The sequence below is a fragment of the Megascapheus bottae genome, chromosome 13 (assembly GCF_031878675.1).
Source record: "Megascapheus bottae isolate mThoBot1 chromosome 13, mThoBot2.hap1, whole genome shotgun sequence".
Taxonomy (NCBI): domain Eukaryota; kingdom Metazoa; phylum Chordata; class Mammalia; order Rodentia; family Geomyidae; genus Megascapheus; species Megascapheus bottae.
This window is the reverse complement of record NC_143521.1, coordinates 25572906-25600070: the sequence shown is the minus strand read 5'-3', so window position 1 is coordinate 25600070 and position 27165 is coordinate 25572906. Positions and strand designations below refer to the sequence as shown.

The following is a 27165-nucleotide window of genomic DNA, read 5'->3' as shown; positions in this document are numbered from 1 at the left end:
CTACAGTATCTAAATGACAATATATTGCTTACTTTGAATAAGAAATTATAATCTCATAGTGTCAATGGAATCCAAAAAACAATGTAACATGTTTTAGGTGACATTTATATATGTTGCCCAGTTAATTGCATTTTTTCTAAATACACAATTAGGCCTTTTCAAAATGACTTGTAATAAAGTGGTGATTATTTTACCATTTAATTTAAGATCAGAAGAGAATAAGCTTGAGAATATACTTTTCTATTGTCCTATTTGAAGGAAACAATTTGTTCTTTAATTTGGTTCATTTTTCTCCTTTGTGAATTAACATGAATATGGTATTTGCAGAATAGGTAATTAACACTTAGGGGACACTGATACTGAAATCTTCAATTTGAATGATGTTTCTTATGCTTTGGAATAGAACAAATCTGGAGGAGAATAACCATTTATCCTTGTGAAAAATATTGATTCAGTAAGAGTTTATTATATAGAATAATAGTCTGGCCTAGTGGTTAAAGTGCTTGCCTAGCATGCACGAAGACCCGGGTTCGATTCCTCTGTACCACATACATAGAAAAAAAAAAGCCAGAAGTGGTGCTGAGGCTCAAGTGGTAGAGCTCTAGCCTTGAGAAAGTCCAAGGACAGTGCTCAGGCCCTGAGCTCAAGCCCAGGACTGGCAAAAAAAAAAAAAAAAAAAAAAAAAAAAGTTTATTATATAGAATAATAGCATGTTGTTTTATCATTTGAGAAATACAGTGCAATAAGAATTTAAATGGCATATTTACACTATGATAATGAATAAAGATAAGGCAAGGTCTGGGGCACATTATAAGTGCTCCTTTGAATTCTACAATATATTTGGTATTGAAAGCTTTTTGTATTACTTCCAATAAAAGGTAATGTGGTCAAAATGTCCTTGAATTTTTAGCTCAGATTTCTTTTGTTATAGTACTTTTGTAAGCACAATATATTGAGAATACACATATGGTTAAATTTTATTAAAATGTAATTTGAGACATCAGAAGAGTTATACAAGAATGTTGTATCAAAATGACTCATTTCATGAGTTAGGTGTTGCTTAGTGGATAAAAGCCACTTTCAAGTGGTTAGTTTTCTTCAAACATAGGTATTTTCAGCCTTTTTCAGGCTTCCTGTGGTAAAGTGTTTTTCTTTCATTTGTCTCACTCATCTGAAATGGTTTCCCCTTAACTGGTGCATTTGAATTGCATCCAAATGATACTGATTTATAGGATGCTATGAGTAAGGCTGTACATATCCAGGCATGTTTGTATACAACCCACATGATACCATTTCTCACATTAAAGACTAAGAATTGTTTCACTATTAACACGGTGAACTGGGACAGGAACTATGTGAATTTTTAAGATAGGTAATGAGAAAAGAGAGAGAGATGAAATAAAGAAAGCTTCGAGAGAGCCAGCATGTGTCCAGAAACAACAGCAGGTGTGGCCATATGGCAATCAAATTAGCAAAGGCACTCTTGCTACAGAGCTTTCCAGAAGACTAAAGCTCTGCAGCCCTCATGGAGAGATGGAACGTTCACTCAGTGAGTGCACTTTGCATCTTTCAGATTACCTCTTTTCACTGTTCAGTTCTGAAGAGAATTTAAATCTATTGTAACATGACACATTGAAAACATGTTTGAAAAGTAAAATAATTTCTAATTTCACTTTCACATTTCTCAGGTACTGTTGTTCTACCATAGACACATTTCCAAACAAAGCATATGCTAAGCTGAGATCATTTTAAAGAAATAAAGCTTTGTAAGGAAAAGCTAAATGACTTTTTTCTTTCATATATTTTCTATTGTAATTAATAGAAGGGTTACATTATATTTGCCAGATCGAAGGTGCATTAATTCACATATATTGATACCCTTTCTCATATCTTGGTTCCCATTTCCCTCTCCCCCACCTCCACCCCTCATCTTAAACAAAATATTTGGCAATACCAAGTTTTATTAATTCTGTTTGTCAAAAGACAATCACTATCTTATGAAATGTTACTTTTGGAAAGCATTATATGATCTAGATAGATAGACAGAGAGACAGACAGACAGACAGACAGGCAGACAGACAAAGAGATAGAAGTAGAGATATTTCCAGAAGATCTTGAAGCATATTTTCCTATAAAATTTATTTTCTGGAAATTTAATTATGCTCTCAGCTTACCTCTCCAAAACTTTGACCTACATCAAAGGGCAATACTATTAATACTCATTTCTACATTCATCGTTAGTATTGTATTGTAATGCTACAATTTAAACAAGATTCTTATGCTGACAGTATGTTCTGGAGGACGGTCTCTGCTTTGCCCTTTGCTTTTACTCTGAGGGAAAAATCATGGTCTGTAGAGAACCACGCTACGCCACTCATATCCTTTAGTAAGGTGGTGACAGCCCCATCTACAATAAGAAGGCAAGGTTCATATATGAAGTCTGACTTCTCTGGTTGATTTCTTTTTATAGCCAACACTAAATTTACTTCCAATGATTCAGTTGTTGTTTTTTTTTTAACAACACGATAAAAGCCTAATGCATTACTCAAACAAAATGGTGAAGAATTTAAGTGCTGGTTAGTTCAACGATAGTACTGGTTAATTCAATGATAGTAGAAAGAAATTACTTTCTCTAGCTAAAACATACAAACTGGAAGTCTTTCATTGAACTTTTATTAAAATTAGTTTATATATGTTTCAGCTAATATAAAGTCAAATTTCTAGAAATTGATTTTCTATCATCTGTCAATCTACTTATCAGTTTACCTATTTGTATAATCTTTTGATCCATCAATTAATTGATGATCTTGGGAAATGAAAACAGGGCCTTGTTCATTCCAAGCAAGGGTTTTTGTCACTGAGGGTCTGCATCAGAAACCCTCAACTTTTCTGAAATGTAACCTCACATATCTACAAATGTTTTGTTGCCAGAAGTAGACCTTGAACTCAGGTCTTGGGTGCTGTCTTTTCTGGCATTTTACTGCTCCACTTTGGATTTTTTGCTGGTTAGCTGGAAATAAGCATCTACAAACTTTCTTGCCTGGGCTGGCTTCAAACAATGATCCTCAGGTTTTTGCCTTCTACATAGTTAGAATTACAGATATGAGCCACCAGTACATGGCTTTCTTCTCATTTTTAAAAGCTTTTATAATATTTCATCAAAGAAAAGAAATATTTTATGCATCAGTTACTTTATAGGTAGGTATTTATAAATTCCATTCATTGTAGCTTTTCTGTGTTCTATTACTGCTTAGATTTAACTATCATTTTTAATTGCAAAAATATTTAAATATTTAAGATTTGTAGGTTTACAGTACAACAAAACTCTCTTGGATATTTGCTGCTGAAAGTGTTTCCTCTTTAATTATGCTTCAAATACACCAAAATGGCAAATAATTCAAGCTATTATTTTTAACATCAAATATACTTTGCTCAAAATTTACATTAATCTTTCTCATAACGAGTCACTTCCATTTTGTCTTCCTGTCATCCCGAAGAATGGAAGTGTAATTTCCCAGAGGCTTTAAGAATTGTGGGAGTATTAAATGTGGCTGAAATTAAGTGATTAATAATTTACTTTTAGGTCATGAATCAACTTCACGAGATGCTAAGGATCATTTGCAGCCCCAGAAGTCTGAGCAGTAACAATGCACTTTTTAAGACTCAAGAACTCTCAAAGGTTGGCTGCCCAACCTAATTAAACTTCAATCTTCTGATACCAAATTTATTTCTTCTTTGTACTGAATTTCCTCAGATCTTCTTGACAGGAAAATGTCACTTTGCCTGACAGCTGATAGACAGGTTATGTAGCACTGTAATTGGAGAGAAAAGGATAGCTTAAAGCTACTCGATTTAATGGCTCTATGCATGTTTTTTTTTTCATTTTTTCTTTCTTTTTCTATAAGATTTCTATGACAGACACAAAAGGTTTTAGCAAATAGGCCCAGTGCCATTTTTTTTCCCTCTTGCTTCCTCTAGGGGTAATTATCTTACTCCATCAATAGTGCTGTCAGAAATTGGGCACATAATTCAGCATTTAAATGAACAAGCAATGTAATATTTCCTGTCTCCCAGTGGAATGCTTTGCAGCTCACATTCTTCTTTGTCACACACTCACTCTTGATATATGTCCAGTACCCCATCTTTGAGTATTTCTCTCCATTTTGTTTCCCTGCAGATGTTGGCTCCGACTTGACACCTACTTCATTTGGAGTTTTATAGGACCAGCGACCTTGATAATTATGGTGAGATTTCCTAATTAACTATGTATTTTCTACATCAAGAAATAAAACTTTCACCATTTCTGTACTGTCTTCAATTTACATAGGTTAATTTGGGGTGAATCATGTACTTACTTGACCTTACATAAGTCAAGCAATTAGGCACTCATTATATGCTACTTTTATACTGTAAAATAGTTCATCTAAACCTGAAGAAGAAGCAAACATGAATGTAAAGAGTTTTGTGATAAGTGGCTACTTAGAAATCCAATCTAATTTAGTCTGTTTAGTTATAAAGATAATTGAGCAATGATAACTTCAATAATAGTATATTTCCTTTATTTTCTTTTTGGAGATAATTAGAAAGATAGGAATATACCTATTTCTTCCAGTTTTGCCATATCTTTTATACCTAAAGTTTAATGTACTTTACTTGAGAATAGCCCAGCCCAATTAAACAGGCACTCTGAAACCATGCTCCAGATTTAATTTTCCAATGTGATTTTTATACTAATTCGAAGTATTGTTACTATTATTATAAAAAACATAATTACTACCAGGCACATGTGCCTCATGCCTGTAACCCTAGCTACTCAGGGAGCTGAGACCTGAGGATTGTGATTTGAAGCCAGCCTGGGCAGTCTCATATCTGCAATTAACTGCTCAAAAACCCCAAATGCCACTGTTCCACAAGTGATAGAGCTCTATCCTGGATCACAATGAGACTCAGGGACAGTACCCAGACCCTGAGTTCAAGCCCCACAATGGACAAAGAAAGAAAACAGATAATTATTTATTTTTGTTATCCCTTTGTCTTTGAATAAAAAATAGATTCACAATTTCTTACATTGAACTACATGGGCTAAAAATATTTTGGAAGTAAGAAATATTCCAGGATATGGAAAAATAATATGACATATATACTTAATATGCACAAATATACATATATATACATTTATATACACATTCATGCATTTGTACATACATATATACAGTAGGAAATAGAGTATTCTTCAAATGAACCATTATTTGTAGTATGAGACAAATAAAACAAACAATAATGACAATGGGCAACTATGTTACTACACATCACATTTTCCTCTGGAAATGTACTCAGGTTTATTAAGCACACAATGATGTTTTGGGGTTTGTTTGCTAGTATTGGGACTTGAACTCAGTCTTGTGCTCAGTTAGCATTTTTGCTCATGGCTGACATTGTATCACTTGTGTAATACCTTATTGCATTTCTGCTTTTTTTTTATTTTGCTGATTATTTGGAGATAAACGTATCACAGATTTGTCTTTCCTGGGTGATTTCTTACTGGGATCCACAGATCTTAGCCACCTTAGCATTAACAATTGTAGACATGAATTAATACATTTTCAAAGCTTTTTTAAAATTTTTACTGTGAGATGGTTTTGATTTAGAGATGAATGATAAAGATTGTGAAACTAATTACAGACCACAGAGCTTGGACTCTGGGCTTGGGAACTGTCCCTGAGCTGTTCAGCTCAAGTCTACCACTCCACCACTTGAGCCACAGCTCCACTTCTGGTATTCTGGTAATTTATTGGAGATAACTCTCTTACGGACTTTTGTGTCCAGGCTGGCTTTGAACTGTGATCCTCAGATAACGGATTACAGGCATGAGCCACAGGCATCTGGCACAGGGAAATTGTTAATGAAACTTTTTACTTGGACTTTCCTAGGACCACCATTTCCACATTCCAGAACATCTAAATGAATCAAGTGCTAACAGACAAAGTGGTTTTCTGTGCAGTTTATATATAAATGTTATAGGTAGCTCATACTGAAATGCTTGGTTCTAAATCGTGCTTTCTTTGGTCTCTGTGATAAAATCATTACAGATTGTGATATCAGAATTTAACCAGTACTTTCTAATCCTTCCTACATTGAAAATAGGAAATACTTTTAAAATGTGCTGATTATATATATATTGTTTTTATAATGCAACATTTGAATAATAATAAATTCATTGAATTGTTCCATGTGCCAGAAAAGTATCACTCAGGGCCTCTGAAGAAATAATAGGTGTTGGTGGCTTCTGTTTAGTTAAACTTTGAGTGTTCCAAGATTTTTGTGGCAAAATGAGCAGAGGTTGTCCTAGCTTATCAGGAAGGTGAGAAAAGGAAGATCAGTGTTTGAGCAAAGCCCATGACAGTCCATCTTCAAAAGAGAGAAGCAAACAAAAAGCAGGTCAGAAGTGTGTCTCAAGTGGTAGAGTTGAAGTTGAACAAGCAATGCAAGCAAGCACAGGGCTCTGAGAAACACTGAAGCGAGGAGGGATGCTTTCTGTCATTCCAAACTGCTGCTGATTTTATCTGATTTTAGCACAAAGAGCTCTTTGTGCCACTTTCCTCCAACTGGCTTCTTGCCCTTTACTAAAATACTAGGCAGGCACTGGTGATCCAATTCCTTTAAATGTACACTAAATACTAATTTTCCGGAACAATTCATTTGTAACAAAATAGACTTGTCTTTTTCTTTACTGTGGTTATGTGCCATAACATTACCTTTTTGCATTCCAGCTTAATGTAATCTTCCTTGGGATTGCTTTATATAAAATGTTTCATCACACTGCCATACTGAAACCTGAATCAGGCTGCCTCGATAATATCAAGTAAGTGATTTTCATTTTTGTTTGCTACACATTGTACTCTGAAGCTATGCCTGCTTTTTATTGTGTCAAAACAATATGACTACATTATAATGAAAATCAATGTCCTGTCTATGCTGAATAAGATCATTTACTGACTATTGAAATGCCTAGAAACAGTACAATACAGTTCTTGCTTACTTACTTTTCCTCTAAACTCCAAAATAAAAGTCTTTGGCAATATCTATATTCACTTTGTCCTCAAAGGAGAGTTTACTGACTAGAACAACAAATTGTTCTGCAGTGTAATGACCACATACATTTCCTCACACTCTTCTCCCTACTTTGAATACGATGAGAACAAAATGGTAGCTGCAAGTACCAAAGCAAGATTTTATACCACCAGAGAAGAAGAGTTGGGTAATGAATGTGGGTATTTGTAAATGTCTTCTCTGGCAAGAAGGAAAGAATCTTATATAACATAAACATATGGGTTCAGTGTCCTTGGTTTGAAATGTTGGCATAAAAGGTATTTCAGATTTTGAAAGCTTGTCGTCATTGTTTTGAATTTGCAGTATTTGTATCACTTTTATTGCTCAGAAATCCCTACGATAAAATCTCAAATTAAAAATACTCCAAAATCTGAAATGTTTTGACCCATTAGGTTGAGATTTCATAGAATTTTGAATTTAAGATTTTTCAGCCTAAGAATGGCCTTTGATTTACAAATATTTGGCTCTGAGCTGTAAATACTTTTGCTGTACTTACACAACCTCCTGGAAGGTATATGTCTCCACAAATATCTTTTTACTCAATCATTTTTCACATTTAAAGTTCTCTTTCTCTATGCTGAGATAGGAAACTCAGGGGAGATAGGAAACTATTCACATTAGTGTTTCGCATAAGTGGTGCTATAAAGCATATACAAAATGTAGTTACATTTTCTGAAGAACATTCCTTGGTACGACAAAAAACATGAATAGTTGTTGCTTGGAAGTCTTAATATTTGTGAAACACAGTAAAGATGAAGTGTGTATTCATTATTAATATATGTGATATAGCAAATTGTGTCTTCATAGTATCTTTCTATGCATGTGTTAATTTGGATTAATAATTTAATTTAAGTGAATGTACATTTAAAATTTTCAGGTGGTCACCTGTAACTATCATGTACTTACATTCTCCTTGAGCCACTTCAAACAGCAGTCATCACTCATTTCCATCCTACTGCACATGACATTGCCCACAAGTAGACTGCCAGTGAATATTTATAAGAAATAACAAAGGTGGCTCATGCCTGTAATCCTAGCTACTTAGGTAGCTGAGACCTGAGGACTGCGGTTCAAAGGCAGCCTGGGTACTAAAGTCCGTGAGACTCTTATCTCCAATTATCGGCCAGAATACTGGAAGCAACACTGTTGCTAAAGGGGTAAGGTGATATCTCTGAGCTGACCAGCTCATGTCTATAGTCTATGATCAACAAATAAATAAATAACTAAATAAATATAACAAGGAAGTGGAGGCGTGACTCAAATAGTGAAGCCCTAGCCTTGAATGAAATAGAGAAAGAGCAAAATGGGTAGAAAGCCCTGAATTCTACCACCAAAAAACAAAACAAAGCAAAACAAAACAGAAAAAAGGAAAGAGTCTACCAAAGATATTAGTGACAAGTATTACTAATACTAAACAGTTAATTCTAATGAAGAAATTATTTGTCTACAGATGGCAAGGGAGAAACAAGGAATTAGAAAAATAAAAATATAATAAAATTGTAATGTCTTCCATGAATAATTGCTTTTTATAATTCTTATTTTGTTTGTTGACATAATAATCATTCCATTGCTGAATTATATACAATTAAATTGTCATTCTAAAATATAATGCTAGTTCCATAGACTATCCCTCTTAAAAATGAATTTTAATAAATCAAATAGTCCTACAAAATGTATTTTCTTTATCATGGAGTATATTTCTCAAGTGAGAATAAACTATGCATCTGTATATTTTATCATAAAATATTTATGATTCTATTTAAGTATTATAAGGAAGAAGTAAATAAAAGTATGATTTATATAACATCTTTTACTAGTTTAAAAAGTAGAGAAAATGTTCAGTCTTTGCCCTATTCTACAAGCCTACTTTTATGGCAGTTTCATAACACTTTTGTCCAGTTCATTAAAAGATGAAGACTTTTCCTTTGTAACTTGTACTTATTACTGACATTTTCAAAGTTCAATTTTCTTGTTATTTGTATGTATTTCTCTTGGTGATTTGATTGGTAATATTGTTTAGGCAAACAATGAAACACATAAAGGCTAATAGCTATAGTTAATAACACAGATGTGATCAAGTTTTATATGGTCAACCTAAAAATAAGACATACACATAACCAAAAATAAAACCATAAAACTTGGTATAGATCATAAGAAGAATGCAGCTCAATTGTAGTGACTTGACAAAAATTCTGAGTGCCTTGTATTCAGTCTCAGCATTGCAAAAGAAATACATGCCTAAATAAAGTAAAACATAAACTGTTAGCTAGGACATTTAATTTAGTAAACTATCTTTTTAGCTTTGAAGTGTCAGGAAGAGTGATGAAACTACCTACAAAGGAATATAACAACAATATTTGATAATTACAAAAAATTTAATGAGAGAAAGCAGAAAACTGATTATTTGCTAGAAAGGATATCAAAGATGCTTTTAAGATGGAACAAATCCAGTATCAGGTTAAGGATTTCAGAGAAGGAATAAAGGAGTAATTGGAAGAGTTGCAGGAAGTAAGATCCAGAGAAAAGCTAGAACAATTTAACTATAGCAGATTTGAGGGAGGATATCTATCCACCAGCTCACAGAAGCCAGGAAAGGAAAGCAGTTTTACCAGGAGAAGGAGTCTGAATGTGTGAGAAGTAATGCACCCATTGTCTGAAGAATGAAATTATAGCCGCCCTACACATTACCCCAACAATAAAATACAATTTAAAAAGTAGATAGATAGCAAATGAAGTTTAAAATACAGAAAACTGATTAGAAATAAAATTGAATTAACACCTAGAAATTACATTGCTTATTCATTTCATTTGGTTTTCATTTTCCTTCAATTACTTTTCGATCTTTTGTAATAAATAGAGCCAAATAGTAGAAAGGCAAAAGTTTAAGAACTCCCCCTCCACTCTGTCGTGCTAAAGCTTACATAGAATTGACCTTTGGTTATGAACTTTCCCCTATGATGCTAGTACTGGTATCGTGGCCAGAACTCAGAAAGACTCACACTGAACAACCGCCATCTTCCACTGATCTCTCTCCGGTACTATGTTATCTCTCATCTCTTTTGCTGTCCCTTGGTTACCTCATATTGTTACAATATTTTACCTTGTTATCTGACATATTGTACATATGCTTATTTGGTTATTTGAAATCGGATAGGGAACGGGGAAAACATGATGAGGGGCAGGTGTTGGGGAATGGAAATGGGGACCAAGGCATGAGAAAGGGTATCAATGTTTGTGAAGTAATGCACCTTCTATCTGGTGAATATAAGGTAACCTTTCTACTAATTACAATGAAAATATATGAAAAAAAGAATTCCCGCCCCTTTTTAAAAATAAAATTGAATCTGTACATAAACCAGAAATGTGAAAATATTGGGTACATTATTCAGTATATTTATTTTATAGTCATATAAGTTGAAGAAAACCCAGTTAAACAAATGATTTTCCCAAAAAAGATAAAAAAAGAAATTTTACTAAAATGAGGTGGATTAAATAACCACAATTGTTCCATAGATAGGTGAATGGAACCAAGGCAGAGCAGAGATTTGAGGGATTTCTACCAACTCTCCTTACAAAGTAAGACACATGGTTTTCTTTAGGTTGAGGGGCCATGTTGGATACAGATCAAACATCTCCAGAAATGACAGAAACTGAAGGAGATTTAATAATTTTTAACTGCATTGCACTTACTATGTAAAAAATGGGTGAAGAAACACATCAGGGCTTAATTTAGAAAGAAAGAAGGACTGGGGAAGACAAATTGTTTGGAACATTGAACAAGATGCAAAAGCTGGCATCTTTTAAAAAAACAAACAAACAGTTATAAGCACAAAATGTGTTTGTATTTATAAGATATGGGTAATGTGAGAGTTATTCTTAAAGATGCAGACTTATTTGAAAATAATTTTCAGTATATGTAGGAAGCCATGGACATTAACAATGTTTTCTTGAGTTTAAGGAGTCTTTTACAGGGGAAGTAGTTTTTCTTTATACATATTTTTGCAGTGGTGAAATAGGTAGACTTCTTTGCTCAGTGTATGAAAAAATAAAACACCCCATTAAGTCTTCTAGAAATATGTCCTCCTCTCCTCTCCTCTCCCTTCCTCCCTTCTTTCTTCCTCCCTGCCTTTCTTCTTTCCTCCCTCCTTCCTTCCTTCTTTCCTTCCTTCCTTCCTTCCTTTCTCCCTCCCTTCCTCCCTCCTTCCCTTCTCTCTCTTTCTTTCCATCTTTCTTTCTGTTTTATTTTTTTCTGTTTCTTTCCATCTTTTTCTCTTTCTCTTTCTTTGCTTCTTTTTCTCTTCCTTTCTTTTTGTTTCTCTTTCTGTTTTTCTCTCCTTCCTTTCTCTTCCTCTCTTTCTTCCTTTCTTTCTCTCCCTCTTTTCATCCTTCTCTCTTTTCCTCCCTCCCTCCCTTCCTTTATTCCTTCTTTCTTTTCTTTTTCTCTCATTTTTTGGTGCCAGTCCTAGGGCTTGAGTTCAGGACCTGCGTTCTATCTCTGAGCTTCCTTTCCTCTAGGCTAACCCTCTACTACTTGAGCTAGAGCACCCAGTTATATCTTTTTCCAAATTGTTATTTGGAGATAAGAGTCTCATGGATTTTCCTGCCTGGGCTGGCTTCAAACTCCTATCCTCAGATTTCAGCCTCCTTAGTAGAATCATAGGCATGAGTCACAAGAGCTAAACTGAAATCTGTCTTTGTAAAATAATTCACTCACCAAGTGTTTATTGCTTTATAATTGTACAATTCCATTTGATCACATACTATAAATAGATACATATATGTAAGTTTGTACATGTATGTGTGTATGCACATATATATGCATAGTAAAAATATTTCTATTCTTTTTCTAGACACATATACTTTATTCAATTTACTTTCCATCTCCTCATCATCACCAACATTTATTTTTCAGGCAGATATTGGACCATTTCACAAAATTTCAGCAGTAGTCTTCTAATCTGTTTTATTCTTTTCTCATATTCAGGCTTGTTCCTGCTCTTACAAGCTAGAGAGATCTCCTGAAAGTATTTATTCAGCCATGCAAGTTTTCATAGTCGAAGGTCCCCATTACTTATAAATTAAAGTTCTGACTCAGCCAGTTCACTGAACTTTCTTGCTTTTAGCTCTTTCTTTCTTCAGCTTTTTTTCCTCCCATGTGTCCATCTGGCCATTTTCGGGCTGCACTCTTTTGTCTGTGGTCTCATCTCTACTTTTCTCTTGATTAACACTTTGTCTCTCTGTTTCCTAGTAACTGTAATTTAACTATTGTTTCATTTAGAAATATTATTTCTCTCTCTTTTAATTTTTAATGATAAAATTTTTTATTGTAATTCATTGTCAGGATAAAGTATAGAGGGTTTACATTTGTCAGGTAATGGGTGAATTACTTCTCAAGCCTTGATCCTCTTCTCATGTTTTTGTCCCGCTTTCACTCCCCCCAATACCTCCCAATCACCTTGTTTTCCCCCTTTCCTTCTCTAGTTATTTCTTTATTCCAAAATGGCGGCAAAGTAACCTTCATAAACCCCTGTGAGGGTAGCAAAGATCATTTATCTGGCTGTCTCTTTATTGAATAGTAATATACTCTTGAAAACAATAAGGAATAAATTATGTTTATGATTGATTTCAGAGGAAATGAGAATCCTAATTCTCAGGTTTAACAGAAATAAATAATTAAAAGTAAAAAGTACATGTCTATTTGCTGGATTTTTACTCATAATTTGTCTCTTTTCAACAAAGTAGGTAATTACAGTTAGAAGTAAAAAATAATTCCATGAGTTTAAACTTTCAACTTGATTTTCTCACCAATTAGGAAAAGAACATACAGTGATCCCAGCAAAAATCTAACCTAATTAAAGCGTAAATAAGGAGCAGACTATTATTGAACTGTTAGAAGCCATAATATTATGAATGTGCAACATACTTGAAGCATTATGAAATACAAAACTTTAGTTTGTGAGGAGTTGTTCAAATATTTGACTTTTATCCTCACAATAAAACACCAGTAGTTGTTAGGATAACCTATTTCTGTTACAGGATATTTAAAAATATTTTTTAAATATTATTTTGAAGATTGAGTATAAGTTTGAGTTCTCGTTGGAAAGAGCATGGAGTTGACTAAGTTTGCTCTTGTTTATTATATTCTTCCTTATATCTTCATCTCTTGACAAGTTTCAGCCCTCAATTCTTTTTGCCCTCACATGTTTTCTAACATTCGGTCTTTCCCCTTATCTAATATTTGCTATGGGTAACCACTTCATTGGCTAGTTTAAAAACTTTATTTTTAGCCAAATGCAGTGGCTCATGCCTGTAATTTTAGCTACTCAGGTGGATAAGATCAGAGGATCACTGTTCAAAGCCAGACCTGGCACTAAAGACTGTGAGACTCTTATCTACAATTATTCCCTAGAAAACCAGAAGTAGCACTGTGGCTCAAGGGGTAGGGCTGTAGCATTGAGTTGAAGAGCTCAGAGACAGCCGTCAGGCCCAGGATCTGAACACCATGACTGACAAAAAAACAAAATAAGACAAAAACAAAAACAACTTAATCTTTGATTTTCCTTTCTCCTTTTGTATCTTTTAGTTGTCAATGAAAGGAAGGGTAGGATAGAGCAGTAACTTAAATTTCAGACTCATTAGGATTTCCAGTTCTGCCCAGTCCTTAACAACTTGTATTATACATTTGTAATTTATTTATTTTCTTCTGAAGTGAAAATAACCATACCTATGTCTTTGTTGTGGTGGTTTTACATGGGTCATACATGCCTGCTAGTCTCTTCTTTAACTAGTGGGATCACGTGATCTTCACTTGGTTCTCAAAACAGCTGAGATTGAAGACCACAGCAGGCTTTAGCTTTGTTAATGTCAATCGGTGTGCAATACTCTGCTGTTTTTAGGACTTTGTTCTTACAGGGGTGAAACATTGCTCAGTCTTTATCAAAATTCCACTGGAATTTAGCTGGCTTTGTTTACCTTCCTGGTGTCATTAAAAAGTATGCATACTTTTTATATTATGAAAGAATTGGCCCCAGGGGTGATAGTCTCATTTGATTAATAAATAGGAAGTTCTATTTTGGAATATCAAGGCAAGTCATCTTAGTGAGGTTGGACATGTATAAAGAAATATAAAAAAGCTTCTGAATAGCTTACTACATTTTACAGGAAGATGACTTACTTTTAGGACCTGTTCTTAAATGTTGGTAAAAACAAGTCAGAACAATATTCAGATAGAACAGTTATGGCATTAATACTTTATGGATGTAAAGCTGATTAGATTCTAAAAATAAAGGCAAATTAACATAATTTTAAAAATAGAGTAACACAATTATAATTTCTATATTTGTTCTTCATATTAATATATCAAGATGTATGTATCTATATAGCCTATATGTGTATGTAGCCTAATTTTTAATTTTTTTTAAAAATTTTAAATGACAGACCATGAAACATGTTTTCATAAAAATATTAAATTATTAAAAAACATGAGGATTATATGTTTCCTTTTAAATCAGATATTCTTCTTAACGTCCACATGAATAGTTAACATACTAGTGCTTGGAATTAGAGTCAGTAACACATTTGTTTCATTCATAGTAAGATGAAATGTTCATTATGAAGATTCTGAAAGTGTATAGCATTCGTCAATCACCTATTTTTTTTCCAGTCTTTCTGTATTTTCTTGGTGTGTTGTTAGACATTACTGGAAATATTACCTTGATAGAACTATAAACTATCCAGATGTGTCTGAGGAGAAATATAGTCACAATCACATTGTCAGTCGGTATATTTTTATGATAATCAGACAAGATGCAAGCAAATTTAGGCCTTGCTCATGTTTTGGTTAGTCCTTTACTGATTTTTTTATCGGTTAAAATCTTTTTTTTTTATTGTAATTAGTAAAAGGGTTACATGATATTTGCCAGATAGAAGGTGCATTAATTCACATACATTGATACCCTTTCACATGTCTTGGTACCCGTTTCCCTCCCCCCTCACACCCCCACCCGTCTTGGTTTTCCCCCCTTCCCTATCAAATTTCAAATAGCCAAATACAAATAAATTCAATCTATCAGATAACAAAGTGAGATACTATACCAATATGAGATAACCAAGGGACAGCAAAGGAGATGAGAGACAACATAGTACATTAAGGACAACAATCATTCATTATATGGTTTTTGTTTTACTATCCTGGAGGTCCTTTCAATTAGCTTCACATTATATGTCCTTATGTATCAAGATTTTGCTCTATTGCAAATCTCTGCTAGTAGAGCCCAAGGTTTCTACTGATTATGACAAATGAGGGAAACCATTGAGCCTAAGTTCCTTTGAGTCTGGCTTACTTCACTTAATATGATTTTTTCTAAGTCTTTCCATTTCCTAACAAATGGGGCAATGTCATTCTTTCTGACAGCAGCATAGAATTCCATTGTGTACAAATACCACAACTTGTTGATCCACTCATCAACTGAGGGACATCTAGGTTGGTTCCATATCTTTGCTATGGTGAATAGTGCTGCAATGAACATTGTTGTGCTAGTGGGTTTAGTATGTCCTTGTTTCTGGGTGGTTGGGTAAATGTCAAGTAGTGGAATTGCTGGGTCATAGGGGAGTTCTATGTTTAGCCTTTTGAGGCACTACCACACTGCTTTCCATAGTGGTTGAACGAGTTTGCACTCCCACCAACAGTGTAGTAGTGATTCCTCCTGGCCACATCCCCTCCAGCATCTGTTGTCATTCGTTTTCCTGATCCTGGCCATTCTAACTGGAGTGAGGTGGAATCTTAGAGTTGTTTTGATTTGCATTTCTTTTATGACCAGAGCTCCGGTTAAAATCTTTTAAAGAGAATGTTTCAGACATAGTTTCATAAAATTGTGAATATGCTTTTTTTTTTTTTTTTTTTTTTTGGTCGGTCATGGCGCTCTCTGTGGCTGAACATTGTCCTTGAGTTCTTTAGCTCAAGGCTAGCACTCTACCACTTGAGTCACTGTGTCACTTTCTGTTTTTTTCATGTCTGGGCTGGCTTCACCTATCATTCTAATTCCCCATATTAAAACAATTTCAACAATTTTTATTGTTCATCTTTCATATTTGTGTATAAAATACTGAAACCATTCTCCCTTTTATTCACCTCAGGTGAAATCCAAGCATATTGTTCTAAAAGAAGTTCATAAGCCTAAAACATTTTCATTTAGTGTACTTTTAGCTTATGAAGAATTAGTCAAAATAATACTTGTAACAATATTCTGAATGTAAATAAGGGCATTTGAATCTCTATGAAAAAAAAAAGATTTCTTACTTGTTTCAAGGTGCATAGCTGAGACTCCAGTATCAAAAATAGATAAAATAAAAAAAAATTAATTAAAAATAGACAATTTATTTAATATAAGATTTACATGGTATAATTTCAAAAATAAACATGTAACTGAAATATTGTATATATTGTGCTAACTTTATAAGTAATTTATATTCATTTTAATGAAGTGCATGGATTATTGAGAAATATGGTTGAAGGACTAAGAGTATCACATAGTAAATGTAAAGTTGGGATAGGATACCTAAGATGTTCTATTTATTCATATTATTTTTGGTGCCTCTGTGTCTGTAAGAATAAAGATTTCTTTCTTTCTGCATTTAGAATAGTTTCCTTTGGATTGAGAGTCCTTCTGGAATGAAAGAATTGTGTTTTGGGGCCCGGGAGTTTGGCCTAGTGGTAGAGTACTTGCCTAGCATCCACGAAGACCGGAGTTCAATTCCTTGGTACCACATGCATAGAAAATAGCCAGAAGTGGTGCTGTGGCTCAAGGGGTAGAGCTATAGTCTTGAGAAAAGCCCAAGGGCAATGCTCAGACCCTGAGTTCAAGGCCCTTGACTGGCAAAAAAAAGAATTATATTTTATGATTTGCTTCCAAAAAACAAGATGAAAGAAATATAAAAGAGATCTCCCTGCTTCTGCCTTTTTCTCAGATGCCCAAGTGACATATTTTAGGGTTAAGTATGTTGAATCTCACTAAATATTTTTTCAGTATACTGGAGCCTTTATTTATTTATTTTTATTTTTTTGCCGATCTTAGGCCTTCAACTTAGGGCCTGAGCACCTGGCCTTGGGCTTTCTCAATACTTAGTGCTCTACCACTTGAGCCAAAGTATCACTTCCAGCTTTTTCTATGTATGTGATACCGAAGAATTGAACCTGAGTCTTTGTGCATGCTAGGCAAGCATTCTACCACTCGGCCAGACTCATAGCCTTGAGCCTTTAATTTGTAACAATAATTGAAGTTGGTCTTTAAAGTTATTGTTCTTCAAGATCATAAGTGGAAAATACTATTTATTTTCAAGGCCAAATGAAGCCCACACAGGAAAAAAATCTCATTTGTAACATAGTTTGGTGGCTGTTAGGAGTTATTTTCTTAAGAAGACGAATGAAAACAGGAAGAAGGTGAGGGAAGGAATTCATAACCAATGTATATAGTCTACGAAGCTAAGAAAATTGAGGGATAGTTATTGGTTGGGAGAGATGGTAGAATGATGAAAGGGATGGTATCTATCTGTAGTTTATGTACAAACTATCCTTAAAGGATAATTCCTATGTGCAACTACTTAAAGATAACAAAAAATATAAAAAGTTACCTGGTTGACTGGCTATGTCAGAATGAACAAGTAACACATTTTTCCTAACATGAATTTACTTGAAATTATAGAACATTTTAAATTTAGGAATCTTACTTGGAGTAAGGATTATATGTAAACCAATTCTTAAAATTTATTTTGTAAAGATTTTTGTAAATGAGGGTGAATGGAGGGGACTGCACTCTCAAATCAAATAACTTTCATTTTTAAATGATTCATGAGGATATTTATAGTAAAATGTTGTATTAAGTAGTTTTTAAGTCAAACTTTAACAGGGAAAAATTTAATCAAAGATTTTGAATTCACTGATTCTGAAATAAGAAAATAGCTCCTGATTCTGCCTTCAGAATATCAAATGCTGCACTTGGTGTAATGCTAGCTAGAGATGTGAAGTGTTTTATTTGAAATTATATGTAACATTATAAGAAGAATATGTTGAGTTTGTATGGGGTGCTCTGAATTATTCTGGGCCTTTTTGAGTTAATTTCTTAAATTTGCTTGCAATAATCCTTTGATATTTTGAGATCTGAACTCATCTTGTGATCTCACTACTAGATAGTGCCAAAAACCAAGATTCACTCAGACATTCCAGAATCGACTCTTTAACCATCATTATGAATGCTATATCATAAGAAGCCATTAGTCCTTATTGTTACTACCTTGGGAACCAAGTTTCCAACATACTTAGACTTGGGGAGCCCTAAAATAATATCCAAAATATTTAAACCAAGTGGCACTATGTATCTAACAGCATGAACCTTAGTGGTGCTGTTCCCTTGGCAATTTTTACTTTTTTTGTAGTCCAAAATTCTTTACTTACTATCCTCTTATGGTCAGATGACATCCTGGGCAGGAAGATGCCACTCCATCCATTAGAAACATCCTCCATATGACTAACAGCACTACCTACACTTAGTGCCTCTATGTACATGGCTGCATATATCCTTTACACCATGATGTATATATCTTAAGAACTAAAACTCATGCTACCTTGTTTGGACCCAATTCAGTAACGCACATTGTCAAAATATTCTGAACACTGACTAAGTAATCATCACATTTTTTTTTGCCAGTCCTGGGCTTGAGCTCAGGGCCTGAGCACTGTCCTTGGACTTTCTCAAGGCTAGAGATCTACCACTTGAGCCTCAGCACCATTTCCAGCTTTTTTCTATGTATGTGGTACCAAGGAATCACACCTGGGTCTTTGTGCATGCTAGGCAAGTACTCCACCAAGGGCAAAGTCCTGGCCCTCTTCACAAACTTTTAATAAATGTACTGATACATTCCATTCATCCCAAATGAATATCTCCTCTATAAACAAAAATCTCCCCATTGAGACTTCCGTATTCCTTCTTCTCTGAGTCTAGATGTGTAGTTTATGACAGATCATTCAGTTAAGATTTTTTTTTATGGGCTTGGAGTTTGGCTTAGTGGTAGAGTGCTTGCCTAGCATGCACGAAGACCCGGGTTTGATTCCTCGGTACCACATATGTAGCAAAAAGCCAGAAGTGGTGCTGTGGCTCAAGGGGTAGAGCTCTAGCCTTGAGAAAATCCAGGGACAGTGCTCAGGCCCTGAGCCCAAGCCCAAGACTGGCAAAAATAATAAAAACAAAAACAACAACAACAAAAAAAAAGCAAAAAGATTTTTTAAATTTATTTCACGCTAAAAGATTGGATGTGTAATTAAAATGTATAGCCAGAAGGGTGTGATATAGCTTGAGCTGCTCAGTCCACACTTTGAAGTTTCTTGATGTGTTGTTGAGTTTTTTTTTTCTACATACTATTATCTAGTTTTCAAAAGTCTGACCTAAAATCTCTGATACTTCTATTAATGTACTATTTCAGGATGCAATCTAGAATATTCTAGACTGCTTCCTATGGAGAATGACTAGCAAAAACTCCAAACCTGATATTGATAGTCTAGGAGACCATCAATTACTTTATTAGGAAAATAAACTATGAGCATAATCAATAATAATGTATTAGCAAAAGCATTTTCATTATTAGACATTAATATGCTTCATGAACAGAATTGTGAACACTAAGTTGACATAGTTCTGTTACAATGATTGTCAGTGCATTTCTTTGATTTTTCTGCCTTCATTGAATTCTCTGCATCTTCCTTGATTTTTCTATAAACTGATTTCTAAAAAAACTATTCAATTCAAGGCTATGATAAATCTCAATGCTAGCAGAAACTCTCTTGAATAGACTTATCATGCTCATTTGTTTCATCTAGATAGTCTGTATTTTTAACAGCAAGTAATTTTACCCATTTTTCCAGTTTGCTTTCAGATTATTTGCTTTTCTTTTTAAATGTTTTTGGCTTTACAAATATCTTCTTTCTGCTGTCTCTTTCTTCATGACGATATAGAGATATGTGATTTCTAATACTTCTATGTAAATTTAAACTATTGATATTTTTCTCTATGGTATATATTTTTAATAATCAACATATCTTTAATACATAAATAAGAGTGTCACACTAGAATTCATTATTATGTCTGGGCACTGGTGGCTCATATCTGTAATCCTAGCTACTGAGGCTGAGGTCTGAGAATCATGGCTCAAAGCCAGCCTAGGCAACAAAGGCCATGAGAGAGTGTTTCTAATCAACCATATGGTGTGTGTTTTCTTGCCTTCAATTAAAATCTTTTAAAGTGAGGTATTATTCTCCTTTTCTTTGTTTTCTTTTGTTCTCCAAGAACATTTTTTTTTCTGCTTTACAGTGTGAGCCCAGTTTCCCACATCCTTTACTAAACATCAATTCCCTGCCACAGAAGCCTTCATTGCTATTTCACGTGGTGCTCTTGTCTGTCCCACAAGTATATGATATAACTTTCTACCATTACCATTCTAGAGCTTGTTTAGTAAATGAGGGCTAAAGTACTCACTTTTTTTTTTTTTTTGCCAGTCCTGGGCTTGAGCTCAGGGCCTGAGCACTGTCCTTGGACTTTCTCAAGGCTAGAGCTCTACCACTTGAACCTCAGCACCACTTCCGGTTTTTTTTTTCTATATGTGGTACGGAGGAATCCAACCCGGGTCTTCATGTATGCTAGGCAAGCACTTTAACCACTAGGCCAAACTCGAAGCCCCAGTACTCATTTTTTGATCATCTGTTGAAGAATTGTCATAGCAACTCCAGGACTGACTTATTTTCACACAAATTCCAGAAACAGTTGTTAAAACTCTTCCAGAATGCTTTCTCTTCATTTAATTATCATTGCATTCAATTTTACAGATTAAGTTGGGGGAGTCAATATACTGACGACGTCACATTCTATTAGCTGTATAACTGCATATCTATTTATTAAAAACTTCATTATATCACTTAAAGATCTATTTAACCTAACTTTTGGGGTCTGGATTACTTTAGTTAATTAATTTTCCACAAGTCTTTCCATTTCCCTATGAATGGAGCAATAAATCACTTCCTGTCTCTGGTACTCTGTTTGCTCAATGGCTGGAGACTGAGTGATGTGCTTAGGAAGAAGCCAGAATGTTTCCAAGCCTCTGGACTATGCTGAGGCAGTCTTTCACAGTGCCTGCATGTGTGTATGTGTGTATGTATCTATATACCATTTTTTCTTGATCCATTTATCCACTGTGGGACATTTGAATGATTCCATATCTTTGCTATGAGAAACAATGCTGAAATGGACAAGTAGTGTTGGTGGCTTTAATGTGGCCTGGTTTGTGGTCTTTTAGATAAATGTCCCAGCGTGATGTTGCTAGTTCATAGGGAAACTCTATGTCTTTTGGGAGTGGTTGCTTTTCTACTGCTTTTCAGAGTGATTGAACAAGTTTACATCCCAACCAGCATGTAGTAGTGTTCCGTTTTAGCCACCTCCCCTCCAGCGTTGTTACTTTGCTTCATAATGGCCATTCTATCTGGGGTAAGGTGCAGTCTCATGATTTTCCCAATTTATGGTAACTAGAATATGCTTATAAATCTACAACTAAACGAACGGTATGATAAAATAAAATATATACCATAACATGATAAATTATACAGGATTCTAGGCATTCACATGAAATGAGGCCAGAGAAGCATATTCTTATGGCCAGGTCACATAGATGCCATAGCTCTGTGCATATGATCATATTAAAATGATATTATTAAAATGAGCTCCAGCATGTAGAAACAAGGGGTATACTTTTTTCTTTGTTGCTATTTTTGTTTTCACTTTCTTTTATCTTGCTTATTTGCTTTCTTTGGGAGGGCAAGGGGGAGCCCAGAAATGGTGGGACAAGGAGTCAGTAAACACTGTTGAAAATGAACTGTACAAAAACTGAGAGAACGAGGTAAGGGATAGCATAGTTCAAAAAGAAATGTAGTCTCTATCTGACTTATGTAACTCTAACCCCTCTGTATAACACCTTCATTATAAAAATAAAATAAAAAGTTATTTGGTTCAAACAAGACCTGAAGTGCTATCCCTTAGCATTTGAAAACTGGTGCTTTAGGAATTGAGCTACAGCTTCATTCATGGTGTTTTGGTGGTAATAAAAGTCTCATGGACGTTTCCTGCTGAAGCTGGCTTTGAACTGAAATCATCATATCATAACCTAAAATAACTAAATAGCTAAATAACCTAAATACCTAATTACAGGTGTAAGCCATAAGTGCTCAGCTCCATATTTTTATTCATTTATTTGCAAGTTTGTTTATTTTTTACTAGGTTAATTCCCATCTAACTTCTTTTATCTTGTTGCTGTTATTATGACATCTAATTTCTCTTTAATTGTCTAATTCATGTTTTCTAAATAGAGCAATCATCAATTTTTGCAAGTTGATCTTAATTCTGACAAACATAGTATACTTTCAATAGTTACAATACATTTTTCCAAGCTAATTAGAATTTTGTATGGCAATGATCCTGCCTTATTCAAATAATAATTTTAAAATTACATCTATAATGTTAAATCTTGTACCAATTAATTTTAACATTGTTTCTGCTTTATCTATTAGTTCAGGAATTATACTGGCATTTTCAAGAATAGCCTGAATTTCTTGTGGTTGCTGAGACTTATATTTGTGGTTGGTGAGACTTATATTATGTCTGTGGATGGTATGTTTGTATATGTGTGTCTATGTATGTATGTGTGTGTCAATCAATCAATCAATCAATCAATCTATCTATCTATGCTTTTCCCAATAATTATGTTCTTTGCTATAGATTTTTTTAAATTAGATAATTCTATTAAGTTAAGGAAACTGATATATAGTCTCTGGTTCTTCAGTACTTTTGTATTTTCATTAAAAATATAATTTCTCAAATTGTGTTTCCTCACATATGTGGATTTTTTTTCTTTAAAACTACACATGTGATAAGTGGACTTGGATACATTTTAACTGATTATGTTGTTGAAGCACCATCAGATTTTGTTAATACACTATTAGGTATTTAAAACTGCCTTCTTAAATAAAGAGTTCTCAAATTTAATTATTTGTAATCGTAAACTATTCTTACCTGTTTAATTATCGTAGAATTAAAAGGGTTTTGTCTCTTCTACTTAGGATTAACTTATATGGAAAAGGCATTATTTGTGACTGGAATGTTAAGAAAAATTTATTTGTAAATTGGTGTGAAACTTGAAGGTAAAGGTAAAGGTGGCAGTAGATGGATGATTGTTAACACTTGCACATATACATATTTTTTTGCTATAGTAATCTGATTTAATTTCATTATTTTTCAAAGAAATTCCTCTGCTTGATTTTGATTTGCAGTTTTTCACAGTGGATGCTCTTTGGTAGAAATGTTCCTGAGTTAAGGTTGTTATTTTGTGATTTGTATCAGTTTAAATATCAATTTATTGGAATTGTATTATTGCATTGCTTACATTTACATGAAATTTCTCACCACTTGTCTCATTCACATAGGTACAATGACATCTCACAGAACTTCTGCATTTAAAGTAAAATTGAGAGACCAGTCTCTCAACATCAATTAGTTTTGTTCACTGCCCTAGGGTTCTGGGCAGTTGCAATACTATGTGAAATTTTCAGATGTATGTATGTGTATATATGTCTATATATATATATATGTATGTATTTATATTTTTTAGAATTTTTCTTGATTGATACTGAGTAATTACATACATAATTTTACACACACTTATATAGATTATCATTTTGATTTGTAAAGATTATGATTAATAACAAAATACAAAGACCTCAAATTTTATATAGGAAAAAAGTTTAACTCTTTGAATATTAATGATAAAATTATTTCTTTCTGGATCAGGTGATATGTACTTAATCCTGATGTAGCAAGATGTCTATTTTTCCCCCCTAGCCTCTTTTTTGAGTTCTTAAAATCAACATATAACTATAATTGTGTAACAAGAATTTCATATAGGTATTTTATAGCAAATTTTTGTATTATTTAAAAAAATATACTAAAATTTTGTATACTTTTAAATTTTATTATATATAAAATGTTATATATATATTCATTTTGGTTGCATATGCTAAGCCTTTTTACTTAATATAAACAACCTCTCTTGAAGAACATTCTATATCTTCGTTCCAAAGATAAATACTCTGTGATATAGAAAGGTTAGTTAGCTCAAGGTTGCAGGCAGCTGGGGATGCAAAGTGCAGCAGATTCCCTTGTAAAACTCGGTTTCTACCACTGGCATAAACTTTTACTACAATAGCATTAGTAATCGTATAGTGGCATTATTATTTACTTACCATAAAACAATTCAAAAATACCATATCTTTGTGTATAATTTATCAGTTCATCCTCATATATCTATCTGACTGGTGGAGAGCCTAATAATAGTAAATATAGAAATACTGATGTATAATTATACTTCATTGTACATTCACTTGACTTCTTTATTATATAACTTTATTTCTGGACCATATAAAATTATATAAATTTATGCAACATTGAGTTATAGATATAATATAATATAATTAAAACTTTCACCAGGTCCCTGGGCTTCAAGCCTGTAATTATAGTTACCCAGAAGGCTAAGATCAGAGGATAATGATTCAAAACCAACTCTGGGGGAAAAATAGTGGGATTCATCCCCAATCAACCACCAGAATATAAAGCTGTAAGTGAAGCTGTAGCTCAAGTACTAGAGTGTTAGCTAGCCTTGAGCACAACAGCTTAAGAACAACACCCAAGCCCTGAGTTTAAGACACACAATCACCACTATCAAAATGAAACAACAACAACAGCAACAACAACAGCAAAACAGATTATATATTTGACTTGACACATTTATTGACCATGATTTATTATGGTAAATTCTCATTTTCAGGCTATATCACCTGTAATTTATTTTCAATCTTATGTTTGGATCTAAAGTTTGAAATATTTTAATTTCAACTATCTTTTTATTTTATTTAATTTTTAGATTTTTAATTTATTTGCTTTGAAGCAGAGCAATAGCATTGTTTATGGTATATTTGAAACTATTTCTTGTATTTGTTTAGCTCATGTCATTATCTGAACAAATTCTACGGAACTTTAGATTTTAGAAGCAATATTTCAATTGCAATAAAACTTATACTTGTGATATAATAATATTTTAAAAATAATTTCTGAAATTATATTATGTGACCTTCATATTTTTCTAAGAAGTTTAATGTGTTTAATGCTTAGAGATCTAAACCTATGAACAGAAAGAATTGTTCATACATTATCATGTCTCTTGAATTAAATTCTAGATACCTTTTCCTTTAATCTTGCCCTAGTAGTAAATAGTATTAAATATAACAACGTAAATCTAGAACGAACGTGGTAGTCACACTAGTAGAAAACACATTTGAGAGAAATATAAAGCATTTAGGACTTCTTTCATAACAAATCAACTGATGAGTCATTTTCAATACTGCTAAGATTTGCATATATGCATAAGGTTTACATTTTTCTCTGATCACCTCTGGCTAGCAGATATCCTAATGGTCTCACAGATAGATATTGCAGTGTTACTAGTCTATTATAGTCAATGCAAGTCTAGGTGACTTCAAATACATAGCCCACTGTAAATATCCTTCATTCATGTTCTAAGTTTGTGGCTTGGAAAGGCTCTCTTTCCTTCTTACTTGTACTTTTTCAAATACTCCATGACTATTGGAATATGATCATGTATGTAGAAGTGTTGTGTCTTCTAGATAATAGCCTCATTGTTGTACAGGCACTGGGGCTTGAACTCAGAGTCTCTCTCCCTCTCTCTCTCTCCCTCTCTCTCTCTCTCTCCCTCTCTCTCTCTCTCTCTCTCTCTCTCTCTCTCTCTCTCTCTCTCTCTCTCTCTCTCTCTCTCTCTCTCTCTCTCTCTCTCTCTCTCTCTCTCTCTCTAGCTCTCTCGCTCTCTCTCGCTCTCTCTCGCTCTCTCCTTCATTTGGTTCTTTGAGTCACTTGTGAAACTCAATCACAATTGCATTTCTGTCATTTATTTGATTTGCAGGAGATAAGTGTTTCATTTGTCTTCATAGGCAGGCTGTGAACCAAAATTCTCAGATCTCAGCCTCCTGAGTAACTAGGGTTGTTGAGGTGATTCATCAGCAACCTAATTGCTTTAATAATGACTAAGGAAGCCAGGCAGAAATCTTTTCATCAGCATAAAATGGTGCTGGCTCTATTTAGCCTTTGAGTGAGTGAATTTTCAGTCCCCATTTTGGGGACCTCATTGTTGACTGAGAGTCAAAGGTTAAAGCTCTTCAACATACAGTTACATTAGTATTTATTTAATACCTCTTTTTCTGTTCTATGAAATAGGAGAATTTTATTCATTACTCTTATAGTATCATGAACCATATTAAAAGAGGTAAATACATGTATTTGGTCAAATTCATTCTATATTAATTAACATAAATTCAATTATCTACTGTAATAAATATACAAAGTTGAGAGACTAATGGGGATCACAGTATTTCTCATATGAACAATGAAGCACACCTCACTCATCAACATACATCAAATAACCCTGTAGCAATTCCAAAGGATCTCAGAATTTATTAATTTTGAAGGTGATAGGATTAGAAGTTCTGTCAAAATCATTCCAGTCATGGTACATTTAGCAAGACCAGGTATTTTAACTTGAGGATTAAATTCATTGGGCTAGGAGTGTAACCTAGTGGTAGAATGATTGCCCTGAATGCACCAAGCCATGGGTTTGAAATCTAGGTAACCCATACACAGAGAAAGGCAGAAGTGGTGCTGTGGCTCAGGTGGGAGAGCACTAGCCTAGAGAAAGTGCAAGGACAATGCTCAGACCCTGAAAACAAGACCCAGGCCTGTCCAAAATGAATAAATGAATAAAAATAAAATAATATAAATTCTTAAACATTATTTTCATCACTCTGTCTTTTTAAACCAAGACTTACTTATTCTGCAATTTAAAAGTATTCTGTATTATGTGAAGTTTTCCCCTGTTGTTCCTGTATCCGACTTTGGTACCTAG

At 33.8% G+C, this 27165-nt stretch overlaps 1 protein-coding gene across 16 annotated transcripts in view; it reads left to right on the top strand.

The window, feature by feature from the left end:
* The window catches only part of Adgrl3 (adhesion G protein-coupled receptor L3), a 685889-nt gene that overhangs the window by 611616 nt on the left and 47108 nt on the right, over positions 1 to 27165 (top strand). For all 16 annotated transcript variants that reach the window (XM_090343514.1, XM_090343522.1, XM_090343521.1 and 13 more), the window contains 2 exons: positions 4178 to 4244; positions 6771 to 6862. In XM_090343514.1, coding sequence (XP_090199640.1) covers positions 4178 to 4244; positions 6771 to 6862 — 159 coding nt within the window. The remainder of the gene's footprint in view (positions 1 to 4177; positions 4245 to 6770; positions 6863 to 27165) is intronic.